We start from the raw sequence: 14,160 nt of genomic DNA, 5'->3' as shown, positions 1-14,160 counted from the left end.
CCAATCAAATCACCCTGCGGTTTTGGGTGCACTGTAAACTGTAATGCTCAAAATACTTAATTAGTTTGAGTAGGACAAACTTAAATTGAACAAATTAGTTCAGTTAAATTAACTGTTATGAGTATTTAGAACTTCATTTTTCTTTTGATTTCACAACACTGACATATTTCAAGTAAACTGAACTGTTTCACTGTTTTCATGAGTTGTATGAACTCATTTCTTTTAATTCAGACTAACTTACGTTTAACTGAAACTGGGCTGGGATTTCTATTTCTCAGTATGCTTTTCCCCTGGCACTCAAAAGGGAGAGTAAATGTTAAAATTAAGTGTTATATAATGTTTTCTTTTTCTTTTTTTTGTGCAAAATTAATGGTAAGGGAGATTTAGTAGTGATTAATGTTTTGTTGTGCTAATTTAGAAGAGTTTCTGTCATTGTTTTTTGGAGAGTTACCATCATGGTGACGAGTGGCACATGCGGCTTGGTTTGAGAGCAGGTAAGTTACATGTTTTAATTTTCTGTAATCATTCAGTAAGTGCTATACCATGCTATTGTTAACATGTTAGCAAATTAGCAAGTTGCCATTTTCTGAATTAGTTTGTTATAACTAGCAAAATATTTACGTTGATATAACCTGATAATTTTAAGTTAAATGTATAAAATAGTGTACTCAAATATTTTAAGTTAAGAACAATAAAAATGTATGAGTACTTCAAGTTAGGAGCAATTATCATGCATGAGTACTACAAAACCAAAACTTGATAGTTCTGCTTACTTAAAATTGGGAACATCATGATGTAACTGATTACCTCAAATTTTTTGAGTTAGCCCAACTTATTCGGGTTTACAGTGTGGGATACATTTCAAGTTTACCAGTGAAATGTCTCAGTGGTCCAATAGCTGTCTGTTTTGAGGGTGGGTTTAGCCTCAAAGCAACCAATCCAGTTTAACATGAATGAACAAATGGCCGTTGCATGGAAGAATACCTCAGTGACATATTGTATATCTGAATTGGTATCATTTCAGCAGTATACGAAATGATACATGGTATTTCCTATATCTGGTCAGTATTACTCCTGGATTCATCCGAAATTATGCTGTGTATACTGGTCCATATACACCTCTTTTCCTGCAGTGAACATGTTTGATTTGTTGCCTCAGTTGGCTCTGCTGTAAAGGCTACACTATTTCAAAAATAGCTGCTGTCATGCTACTGAAAAATGTAGTTAAGTTAGCAGAAATGCAACTTTTAGTAACTCCCCAACACTGCATGTCACTCAGGTTGTCTTGTCCTGTCTAAGTGGGCAGTGATTGGCCAGAAAAAGCTGCTAAGTGGACCAGACTTCATACTGATAGTTTGACAAGTCTACTTGACTATGTGAGACACCACAGACATTCTTCTGTTCTCAGATCAGCTCTCAGCCTCATTGTCAGTTTAATTGAAAATTGAACCAATTGATCTTGACACTCAAACAGAGCACAGCGCTGAACTAAATGTGTTTAGAAAAGAACAGAAAGGGCAAAATACACAAATTGAAGAAATTAGCACACTGACATAAAAGATTATTACATAAAAATCCCCTGTTCTCCTTTCACGTCACAAAAGCTGTTGCCATGGAGGTCTGTGGGTTCAACTGAGGACTTGTACAAAGTACTCAGTTGACATGCGAGCAAAATCACACACTCTGACAACAACAAGTGAGTGATACATTCAAAACCGAATTTTAAATAACATTAACAAAGTTTGGACTAATCTCACAGACTCCAAATATAGAGTAACCCACCATATGTACCCCTTGGGAATCGTGAGCTCAAGCTAATTACCTTCTTCAATATTTGCATTTAGTTTGCACAATATTTAAATAATCTTGCTATTTAAAAACCTGCCTGCCCTTTGCAGTAAAAACAGGCAGCAGTATCTTTTTGTTAAAAGCTTTGACCTTTACGAAAATGAAGGGGGTGGAGATGAGAAGGGAGGAGAGGAAGGAAACAAAAGACAGTAGAGGGAGAAACAATATGAACTAAAGCTTTATAGGTTTGCTGAATCAATGTTTACAGGCTCGACAAAAACATTCATATGCCAAATGAGAGCAAAAACATGGCTTTTTTGATTGGTAACTATTTTAGGAACTGCCATTGTTTAAAAGGTAAAATAGTTTTTTTTATTGACAAGAAGAAAGAAACAAAATATTTTTTTTATTTAAGGGGCAACATCATGATTTTCACTGTATCAAAAATACAGTAAAATATTCATTTAAATGTTAACAATTTAAAATTACTGTTGTGTATTTTAATATATTTTAAAATGTAATTTATTTCTGTGATGGCAAAGCTTTTTTTCCCCAGGATTCTTTGATGAATAGTTCATTGAGGAAACATATAAATAGAAATCTTTTGTAACATTATAAATTGCTTTACTGTCACTTTTGATCAATTGAATGAATGCATTCTTGCTGAATAAAAGTATTAATATCTTATAAAAAATCTTTTGAATGACAGTGTGCAGATGCTTATATATATTTATAAAACGGTTAGTTCCTGTCCTTGATTCTGATTGGTCAATAGCTGTGTTTTATTCACGATAAAACACGGCTATGACTGCTTCACCCAACGGTTATGTGTACCACTACACAACACCTTTAGCAACCACTCTTAGCAATGTAAGCTGTTTGTTCTCAATTGACATTGTTCATTTAAGCTTACTGTATTATGTAGAAGAGTATTGTGAGAAAGAGATCGAGTGAGTGAGTTTATTACCTGTGTTCAGATTTAGCATTTTCCTTCAGGTCAGTCCTATGTTCATAATAAAAAATATGTTTAAATGTCCGATGTATTATCTTGTCCTTTTATCAGTTAAGGGGTTTTCCCGTGACTGACAGCGCTAGTCAAAGCATTTGTCAGTTGTGTCTTGTTCCGTGTTCACAACAATTCAGTCTTTTCAATGTAAAAGTCTTCGCTACTGAGTGACACACTCATAAAGACAGTCTTTGCCACCATCTAATGACGTAATAATGTAACTTCTGTTGCTGTTCACGGTCAGGGACTATTTTTTCCAGCGGAAGGAAGGCTTTTAGTAAGAGTTTACTCCATGAAAGTTGCATTGATACATATTTTTGGTTTTAATATTTGTATTGTGTGGTAACCGTTTTATAAAAGCAATAAGGTACTTGAGGCTAGTGCTGTATTGTGAATAAATGACGGCTGAAGGGGTTGAAGGGGTTAACAACGCCCTTCAGCCGTGACTTATTCACGGTACAGCACAGCCTCTCGTACCTTATTGCTTACATATATATATATATATATATATATATATATATATATATATATATATTATATGAACATATTATATAAACAACATTTTCTCAATTCACCAATTCACTCCATAGGAGATGGTTTGAGTATAATGCTTTTAAACTTGACAGGGATTAAAATCTCTCTTCTGCTCTTCCTTTACTGATTCACAATCACCCAGCCTAAAACTTCATTGATGGATGGAGTTTATGTGTGTGCTATCATTAAAACAAACACTTAATTCTGCATCGTCATCTTCAGCTGTCTGCCAGATTCTCTCTTCCAAAATAACACCCATCTATAATGCTACTTACGTCTTCTTCCTCTGATCACAATCTTGGGAGCTTGGAAGAGGGTTGAGAACATTCTACAAAGACTATTTCTAACTTGTGCCAACTTCTAACTTACTCCAGGGAATTTATTATTCATGACTTTTATATTTAGAAGCTCAGATTTTTTTTTTTGCTGTTGTGTGTGAAAGGTCTGGTTTGTTTCTAAACTGATGGCCATTTAAAAGTAGCCATGTATTCTGAAGAAACATAATTGCAAATACTCCCATTTTATTAGCTGTAGCTGTTTTACCAGTGACACAATTTTCTGAAGGGCTCTTAAAAGTATGAAATGAATATTCATTTCCTGTTAATTTGGAGTACAGAGTTCAACTCTTCAACTGCGGCTTTGGCTCAGGAGGCATTTTTTCTCCTTTTTTTTTTCATAGGGATTTAAAAAAAGTCTTTGATAAAGTGTAATAAGCCATGAACAAAACCAACCAGCTATGAGCCAAATCACAACATTACAAACTTTGATTTGAAGCAAAAAAGTATTTGAAAAGACAAAGATACAAGACTGTGCACTTAACGGCTTTAAAGGAGGGAAACAACTACAATTCCATGAAGTTTTGTGAATTATATAATCAAATTAGAAATAAGGGAGAAATATAAAACTCTTGATATAAAGTTGTTGATTATGAATATAGAAACAACATAGTTTAGGTTTATTGTGATTTCTGCACATATACACAAATATTTGAGTATTTTGAGAGTGTAGGAAATCTGACTAGTACTGTATTTCAAGGGAGAGATCTCTTGTGGTGAAGTGATTATCTGATTGGTGGATATTTCTTTGCAGAATCATGGGTAATGTAGTTTTTCACCAGGAATTCTTCTGTTAAACATGATTATTAAAAAAAAAATAAGTTGAAATAATGTGATGGCTTAAAAAAAGCAGTAACACTTGAGACCGAAAAATGGTCTCCAGAGGTGCCTGTAAAAAAAATGGCAGCATCTTGCATACTAAAGACGAACGACTGCCACTGAGATGAATGGAAACGGATTGCTTTTTTCAGGCATTAGAAGCATTTTGTGACTGTAAGGATAAAACCACTTCTGAAGGCAACTAAACTAATTACTCATGAGAAAATGCACAAAACTGAAAGGAATGTCTGCTAAAAAAATGCTGTTATCAGGGGACATTTATGAACCAGAATATTCCATTTCGAATCCAATCTCAATTGTTACAGCTAGAGGAAAATGAGGCTTTTCGTCGTTCTAAGAATGCACAATGGCACAAAATTGCTATGACACCTCATGCAACTTGCATGAATAAACATCTCAGTGAAAATCACACCGCTGTGTGCTGTTATGCGACGCTGTTGGGCTTTTGCATGTACATTTTGTTCATTAATTTAGCTAATTTGTACAGTATCACTGAGAAAACAAAAATAATTCCTGTATTGACACAGCTGTCAAGTGATAAAGCCGCATCCATCCATCAATCCATCCATGCATCTGTTTCTGTAATCATATCTCCACCTGTTCCCAGCGAGTGTGAGTGTGTTATATTTTTTCGGGGTGCTTGCTGACAGTGACGGCTTCAGAAATGATGAAATGCAATGAAACACGAGCGACAGACACAGAGAGACATGTTAGTTGTGCTTATTCATTCACTCGCAAACCCAGGGAATTCGTACCATCAGAGAGAAACATCGACACGGGGAGAGAGGCGAGATGACAGGTAAACAGGAGAGACACTGTGGCATATCTACGGAAACTTCACTCCGTGCTGCGGTAAATATTCGCGGGGAAACAAACAGTCTAGGAACATGAGCGTGACAGTATTAAAGAAAACAGCAGACGACTTTGATTTGCATCCAGAGCTGTGTCTGTGTCTTCCCTTCATTTTCGAAACAAAAGAGGGCGGCCGAGTTACGCAAGCACGCGTCCGCGCAAATCCGCAGTGATGCGTGTTTTCACAACACTGGCTGACAGGCCTTTGAACTGCGGGAATCCGCTGACATGTGAAATGCGTTGTTTCGCACATGCATGCTAACAAGCAGCACCTTATGCACTGGCACGGTTGATTATACTGCAAACATGGTTAGATTTTAGTGCACAAATGTGTGAACTCAGAGGAAGGTAGAGATGAATAAATCCTCTTACAGCAGGTATAACAACGGTGAATACCACTGCAGACATGATTAATTTAACAACTTATTCACTTTGAGATACTTCAGCTCAAGATCATTTCAAATACTCTGATAAGTGCTAGAAGCAGAGTGTGAAGAGTAACCAAAAGAAAAATTGGATTGTTACACTTGCTAAAGAATATATGAGTGGTGTTTGCCAGAGTAAAATTCACTGCCTTGATGATAGAATGTTTTGGGGAGGTTGCCTTATGGTTAATAGGGTGTTCTGGGTGGTGTTGCTATGCAGTTGCAAAGGGGTGGTTGGTAGGGCACTGGTAGATGTTTGCCAGGATGTCCTGGGTGGCTGACAGGGTGTTGTTATACATATGCTAGGGTGTTTGAGGTTGGTAGGACATTATGTGATGGATTTTAGGGTACGTTTACACATCAACGATGTACTAAATATGGTTTTTCCTTTGCGTTTTTCGAGTACAGATGACAACGTTGTCAAAACCATCCCTGTTTACATGGATCCGCAGAAGCTACTACACTGTGTTTCAAATTATTATGCAAGTGACATATCAGTAGGATTTCAGTACAATAAACATTCAGATTTTACTTTTTCAAAGAAAGTATTTGTTTGTTTTATTTTCCATATCTTTTTAGATAACTGGTATCAATCTCAGACAGGTTTGTTGAGAAGTTGAGAAAAGCATGAAATGGTCCAATGTTGTGCAAAAGGCATGAAAACAACTAATATTGTGTGAAAACTGAATGGAGATTATCGAACTATCATAAGATTTGTGAGTGATTTAGAGCACAGCAGAACTCGGTCAGATAAAGGCTTATTAAGGAAAGTTTCTGTCAAAAAAATTGTATTAAATTGTATTAAAAGTACAGCTATAAAAAAAAAAAATCCAGTGTTGAGCAGCAAACAGGTATTTGAAGCTGCTGGTGTCTCTGGAGTCTCAAGTCATTTCAGCCACTCCTAACCAAAAGCTCACAAAGAAAAACATTTACAGTGGGTTTAGAAATACATGAAGATTCATTTTTAAATAGATTTATTTACTGACTAATGCCAAACTACAATGGATGGTCTAGATGGATGGACTTCTGGATGGTTGGTGAATGGCCACCACATTCCAACAAGACTGCGACGTCAACAAGGAGCTGGCGGGTGATGATTTGGGCTGGAATACTGGGAAGTGAGATGGAAGGTTCCTTTAGGGGCTCTGATGGTGTCAAAATGACTTCTGCAAGATATATGGAGTTTATAACTGACAATTTTCTGCTATGGTATAAAAAGAAGGATTTCTTATGAAATAAAAAGATTTTCATTAAGGACAACACACTATCCCATGCTGCAAAAAACACCACAGCAATAAAACTGAAAATATATTTCTACACCCACTGTAAATGTTTCTCTTTGTGAGGTTTGGTTAGGGGTGGCTGAAATGCAATTTTACACATAACTGCCAGCCTGCATGGAGGGCTCTTGAGGCTCCAGAGACACCAGCAGCTTTAAATACCTGTTTGCTGCTCAACATTGGCCTTTTTATAGTTCTTTTAATACAATTTTTTTTTTGACAGAAACTTTCCTTAATAAGCCTTTATCTGATCAAGTTCTGCTGTGCTCTAAATCACTCACAAATCTTATGATAGTTCAATAATCTCTATTCCATTTTCACACAATATTAGTTGCTTTCATACCTTTTGCATAACATTGCACCATTTCATGCTTTTCTCCTTCAGTAAGATCTTTCATCCTCCCCATATTGCATGAGAACTGTGACTTGCTTAATAATGTGGAACAACCTCTTTAAGTAGGGTTTCCATTTACCCAAGTAGACCTGGCAAACTACTCAACAAACCTGTCTGAGATTGATACCAGTTATCTAAAAAGATATGGAAAAAAAAACAAACAAACACTTGCTTTGAAAAAGTAAAATCTGAATGTTTATTGTACTGAAATCTTACTGATATGTAACTTGCATAATAATTTGGAACACAGTGTATATGCCAGGCCAGTAGTTGGCGATGTCACTTTGTAAAGAAGAGTTGTCAAAAATATCGACTTCGGTACAACATCGGTACTGAAATATAAAAAAATGTGACACTTTGAGCGCTGTTGAGCGGATTCGTAAACACCTCTGATCGGCCTTTGTGTTCATGCGATCATCAGATATGTCTGTGATTGGCTACAATGATCAACGCTTCAAAAACTTTTTGTAAATAGACATAAAAGACGGTCTTCACTGAGCACTTTAACAAATACACAGGCTCCCGCTTTCAAAATGCTTTCAAATTCAAACACTTTCGTGTGCTTTCAAACGCTCCCGCGTGTTGATCATTGAAGCCAATCACAGGTATCACACAATGGCCAATCAGAGGTGTTTACGAATTCGCTCAACAGTGCTCAAAGCGTCACATTTTTAAAATTTCAGTTCCGATTGATACTGAAGTCTGCCTGCCTGCCACATTATTTTTAAAAAGTAACTTTCCCCAACACTGGATATTTTTCTTACAAAAACCCATCACTTCACTTCAGAAGGCTTAAACCCACTAAAGAATTAACCCACTGTAGTCATATTGATTTTTATGATGGATAGATGCGCTTTTTGGAGCTTCAAAAACTCTGGCACTATTCAATGCCATTACAAAGCTGGGAAGAGCAAGCATAAAATTTAATATAACTCTGTTTGTGTTTGGCTGAAAGAAGAAAGTACTATACACCTAGGATGGCTTGAGGGTGAGTAAATTATGAGATAATTTTTGGGTGAACTTTTCCTTTAAACAAAAAGACAAGGCGATGTAGCTGTTGTGGAAAAAATATAGAATACCAGTCAAAACATCAATCATTGTCCCCTCCACCATGTCTAAAGTTAATGGCACACTCAGTTTGGAAACTCGGGTATCAAAATGATCTCAGAGTTTCCCAGTAGAAGATATGCCTTGAGAGGGTGTCCAATTTCCAACTAGGAAACACGTAATTCTGATAATTCCGATGGCACATGAAGGCTGTATTAACCCCAATTCTCTATAAAAAAAAAGGAAGTCACCCCTGCTCTTGGTTGGCTACCTTTCTGCAGACTTAAATTACAACCCTGCTCCAACACACCTGCTTATTTATTTATTTATTTTTTTAAGTAATCCTGAACACCTTTATTAGCTGGTTCAGGTGTGTTTGATTAGGGTCGGAGCTAAACTGCAGAATGGTAGCAGTTTCAGCTACTCCTGCTCTACAATATTCTTGTCACTAGATACAGGTCCCTTTTCAGTTTCTACAGGATCGTTAGACTTGTTTTATTGTCTGCCAAACAAAATTGTTCAATTACTTCGAAAAACCAATAGCACTTATCTCCTCAAAAAACGACATAATTTCACCTATGAGAAATAATAATAGTGATGCTTGACTTATGAATGAACTAAATGAAAGAAACACACTGATATTCTCTACATGTAGTTACAGATAGTCCCACTGAACTGTGCATAAATGCACCAAGTCATAAAAAAGATCTTTGACTGTTACATTACTTAGCAATCATAAACAGCCTGCAGTTAGGCTAATGAACTTTATTACTTGATGGAAGAATTTGAGGAACATTGGTCTTTTATTAGATCAGACTTTTATAAAAGCAATAAACCATTTCTGCTTCACATCTTGTTTAGTAACACTGTAATATAATAATTACTGCAGTCTAATACAGTAATACACTAATGCAGCCTCTTGTGGCTAGTTGTTTTATTTCAGTACATTTAAACATTTGTCTTTGGCCTGCACCAGTTTGGAGAGTAAAGCAAACAGAGTCATAACATATAGAGAAAATGAAAGGCAAACACTAACCGTTCTCTTTGCATTCTTCAGGGGGCTTCGCTTTCTTCGCAAGCCGGGGGTCCAACCACGATGTCGTCTTCGTATTGTGGCTGAAGAGGAGAGAAATGGAGCAGAAAGGGAAAAGAGATGAAGAGGAAGAGAGAGGGATGAGAGTGCTGCAAACTGCTACTGTAAATTATCACACTGAGGAGATGAGAGAGACTGAAATGAAGTCTCTGGAGACCTCATCTCTAAACGAGGGTGAGAAAAAAAAAGTTTAGCTTAACAAAACGGCAATCGATAGTTTTAATTAGCTGTAAGCTTCTCATTAGCACAGCAAGAAAGAGAGGAGGAGGAGGACAGAGATGGTGAGGAAGATGTGACTGACTTAGTGTATAAGGGAGGAGAACTGAACATGAGCAGTGATTTCATTAAACAGTTTAGTACACAAAATGATTTTTTTTTGGTCATCTGAGACCTATTTCAGGAATCATAAAAAAGATTTATTTTGAAAAAATTGGCAAAACTGGCAGATTTTAGTGGCTTAGCGTTACATGCTCACCCACAACTAATTAATTGCCTTTGCAAAGAATCCTCCAACAAAGTTCTGACAGCATCTGAAATGTTGAGTCATAGTCCTGCGGCGTGACTGCTCCTATGACAGTCATCTAAGAAGAACCAATAAGACTACAGCAACTGATGACGCAAATTCAATTTAAAATGTTGATACTACCTTCTCTGTTTCATTCAACATTAGATGTTCACACAACATCTTGTTAATTAGCCAATTACACTAATTAATGTTACATCCATTAGTTAATTTTGTTGAGTTGGCTCTGAAGTATAAGCAGTCCACAAATTCCCTCTTTCACACAGCCATGACTGCAGACAGTTCCATTTCTTTTCTTTTTTTTCCAGGCAAAACATTGTTTACATTAGCAAAAGGGCAAATTGTTTTTTTTTTTTTTTTTCGTATGTCAAAGTAGATGCCAGATTTTGATACAATTTAATATGTAAAAAAAAAAAAAAAAAAAAAAAAAAGAATGGAATTAAAAGATGTTGCAGGTCAGGTTAGAATCTGCATCTCTTGTATAAGCACAACATAGTCTGGAGCATGAGGGCATGAACAAGGTCCGATGCTAATCATAAAGCCATGGTTTCGTTTCACTTCACTTCACTTCATAAAGCAAAACAAAACAAAGAATAAAATAAAATAAAATAAAATAAAATAAAATAAAATAAAATAAAATAAAATAAAATAAAATAAAATAAAATAAAATAAAATAAAATAAAATAAAATAAAATAAAATAAAATAAAATAAAATAAAATAGCTTGGCATGATGCTCAATAGCAACACTAAAAAAATGCTTCCCACACTTTTGTATTATGAATTTAAGCATTTTTGTTCATGCATACTATGCATTCACTCAACTAATCTCAACACAACTCAACCTTTATTTATAGAGCACGTTTAAAAACAACAGGAGTTGAACCGAAGTGCTTTACAATACATACTGAAACACAAAAATATACCATTCTATGAATACCAATAAATACTTAAAATGATATGTCTATATTTACAAGGTATTCAAAAGCTCTTTCAAATGTGTTTTCAAAGAGGATTTAAAAACGTCATGCAATATGAGACTGATTTGACATTAAAAGGAAAGCTTGTTTAGGGCCTACAAATAGCAAAACATTTTTGTACTCCTACTCGTGTGATATTATTGCATATATATATTGCATATTATTGCATATATATATATATATATATATATATACACATAGTCAAACCAAAATTTATTCAGACACCTTGAACATTTCATTCATTAATAAAGTTTATTCACTATAGTTTAAAAAATGGTAGTAAAATATGACAAGATCTCAGAGTTAAACTGTGTCAGAAAAAATATCATCTTAATTATGTCAGATAACACTTAAGCAAAACATGGTCAGGTCAAAGTCTAGTGACACATTTTTATCAATTTTACTGGTAGTCCACTATATGAAGAATTTTTGGGTATAATATCACAGTTTACTTCATTTTGATATCCTCACTTACATAAATGAACTATAGTGTCCTGCACCCACTAGTGAAAAAATATATAAAAAAAATAAAAAATGTCTGAATAGTTTTTGGTTAAGAGCAATAATGAGGGACGTACCAAATCATCATGTTTGTGTACCGTTACTCTAACGGTACACAAACACAAAGGTTCGGTACGTCCCTCTGTATTGAAGTCACGATTCAGTATGGGTTCGGTACAGCGGGGGGGAAAAACTAAACATAAAATTACTTATTTTTTCTTCTTTTTTATTAAACAGTGATTTATTGAACAAACTGGGTCTCTCTATTTAAATAAATGTAATTATAATTAACATTTTCTTAAGGATAAAAAAAAAAAAAATCTATGTATATACAGGGAGCCCTTTCTTGCACCACATTACTATAATTACAATTAACAACAGAGCCCAAACTATTAAATTCACTTGCTATTTATTTTTTTAGAAAAAAAAGGCAGGTTTTGCATTAACTAAATCTAATTATAATTGTATTACTCCAATTCATTTTTGAAATATAATCATTTACACAGTTACTGTCATACTGTCATGACAAATTTATTCAAACATATATTAAATAATTAGGACATTACTAACAGGTAAATAAATATAATGAATACATAAGCTAATATAGTGCATATATTTAGTGAAATGCTCCTCTCTAGAGTTCATTTCTTTAGTGAACTAACATGCTGTGGACGCTAAATGACTTGCCTGAGGTAAATGTAATGCTACATGAGATATTTTTCTCAAGCTGTTTTATTGATGTCTTTCCACGGTTGAAACACCGACTGAGAGATTACACGCATATCTAGATCATCTCTTCTTCTTCTTCTTCTTCTGCGTTTCTTCCTGGTGTGGCGGTTAGCAAACATTGTTGCATTACCTTGCACGCCCCCTTCTAGATTAGAGAGTGGATTGCCTCTGACCAACTATTCATTGTCTAACCGCATGAACCGAACCGTGATGTCTGTACCGTAATACATGTACCATTACACCCCTAATATATATATATATATACACACACAACTTCAATTGCTTTTCCATATATTTGATATTTGTCCCTTGTAGATAGCTAGAAATGTTTTCAATCTTCAAACTGTGACTGTACTGTTTTTTTCACAGGGATAATACTTATTTTCTGTTGTATCGTTCATGACAGAAGCTGAATATGACTGACTCCGAATAATGTGAGGACAGTCTGTCACTGCTTCATGTAACACAACACAACACACACTCACACAGAGTTTGCACTGGCCCACACAGTGTGACTATTGAGGATTTAATGGAGTTGTCAAGCAGCCAATGGCGCCTTGTTTTTCTCGATCTCCCTCACAGACGGAGCGTCTTTAATTCTCAAACTGTAGACACTTCTCCATATGTCTATCTCTCACCACGCACACACACACTCATACTGGACCAGATTAATCACGACAAAATGTCTCTGTACATGCATTCAGTCACATTTAAACTCCCAAAGCAACTGAACATAAGCTGTGGAAATGCACTGTGCCAATAGAGCGTCCTTTGATATGCTTTTATATTAAATAAATTTTCTTTTCTGTAAGAGGGGGATGAAACACTAAGTGACACCAGGGAGAAAAACACACACTGAAAGACACAAGGGAAGAAGTGTGGAGTGTCATAGAGAGCGAGCACATCAAAGGTGCACCATCTTTTTGCCCCTGGCTGCAATTTCTCTGGCCAGTCGCTTGGCAGAGTGCCGTCAGTCGTGTCCCATCACTGAGACAAGCGAGTCTACCTTTCTGCCACTGATCTCAGTGCTGTTTCTTATGCTACTGTAGACAAAAAAGTTTCTCAGTGAGGAATACACTATGCTTTGTGACATGGTGCGTTATCCTGCTGGAAGTAGCCATCAGAAGAGGGATGGACATAATAATCATAAATGGATGGACATGGTCAGCAACAATACTCAGGTAGGCTGTGACGTTGCTCAATTGATACTAAGGGGCTCAAAATGTGCCAAGAAAATATCCCCCACACCATTACACCACCACCACCACCAGCCTGAACCATTGATACAAGGCAGGATGGATCCATGTTTTCATCTTGATTACGCCAAATTCTGACCTTAACGTCTGAATGTCGCAGCAGAAATCAGGACTCAATGTTTTTCCAATCTTCTATTGTCCAATTTTGGTGAGCCAGTGTGAATTGTAGCCTCATTTTCCTGTTTGTAGCTGACAGGAGTGGCACCCGGTGTGGTCCACTGCTGTTGTATCATCTGCTTCAAGGTTTGACATGTTGTGCGTTCAGAGATGCTCTTCTGCAGATCTTGGTTGTTACAAGAGCTTATTTGATTTACTGTTGTCTTTCTATCAACTCAAACCTGTCTGGCCATTCTCCTCTGACCTCTGGCATCAACAAGGCATTTTCGCCTACAGAACTGCTGCTCACTGGACATTTTCTTTTTTTCAGACCATTCTCTGTAAACCCTAGAGATAGTTCTGTGTGAAAATCCCAGTAGATCAGCAGTTTGGCTCTAACAATGCCACGTTCAAAGTCACTTAAATCACCTCTCTTCCCCATTCTGCTCTTGCTCCATGTAAAAACTTTTTTATTTGGGGAAA

General features: G+C 36.0%; 1 protein-coding gene across 15 annotated transcripts in view; it reads right to left on the bottom strand.

Annotated features, from left to right (window-relative positions):
* magi2a (membrane associated guanylate kinase, WW and PDZ domain containing 2a) overlaps positions 1-14,160 on the bottom strand; it is a 238,717-nt gene that overhangs the window by 74,376 nt on the left and 150,181 nt on the right. For all 15 annotated transcript variants that reach the window (XM_051890872.1, XM_051890871.1, XM_051890874.1 and 12 more), the window contains exon 6: positions 9,538-9,617. In XM_051890872.1, the coding sequence (XP_051746832.1) occupies positions 9,538-9,617 (80 nt within the window). The remainder of the gene's footprint in view (positions 1-9,537; positions 9,618-14,160) is intronic.

This window comes from Ctenopharyngodon idella, chromosome 4 (assembly GCF_019924925.1).
Source record: "Ctenopharyngodon idella isolate HZGC_01 chromosome 4, HZGC01, whole genome shotgun sequence".
Classification (NCBI taxonomy): Eukaryota; Metazoa; Chordata; class Actinopteri; order Cypriniformes; family Xenocyprididae; genus Ctenopharyngodon; species Ctenopharyngodon idella.
The sequence above is the reverse complement of the archived record's forward strand: the minus strand, read 5'-3'. Positions and strand labels throughout refer to the sequence as shown.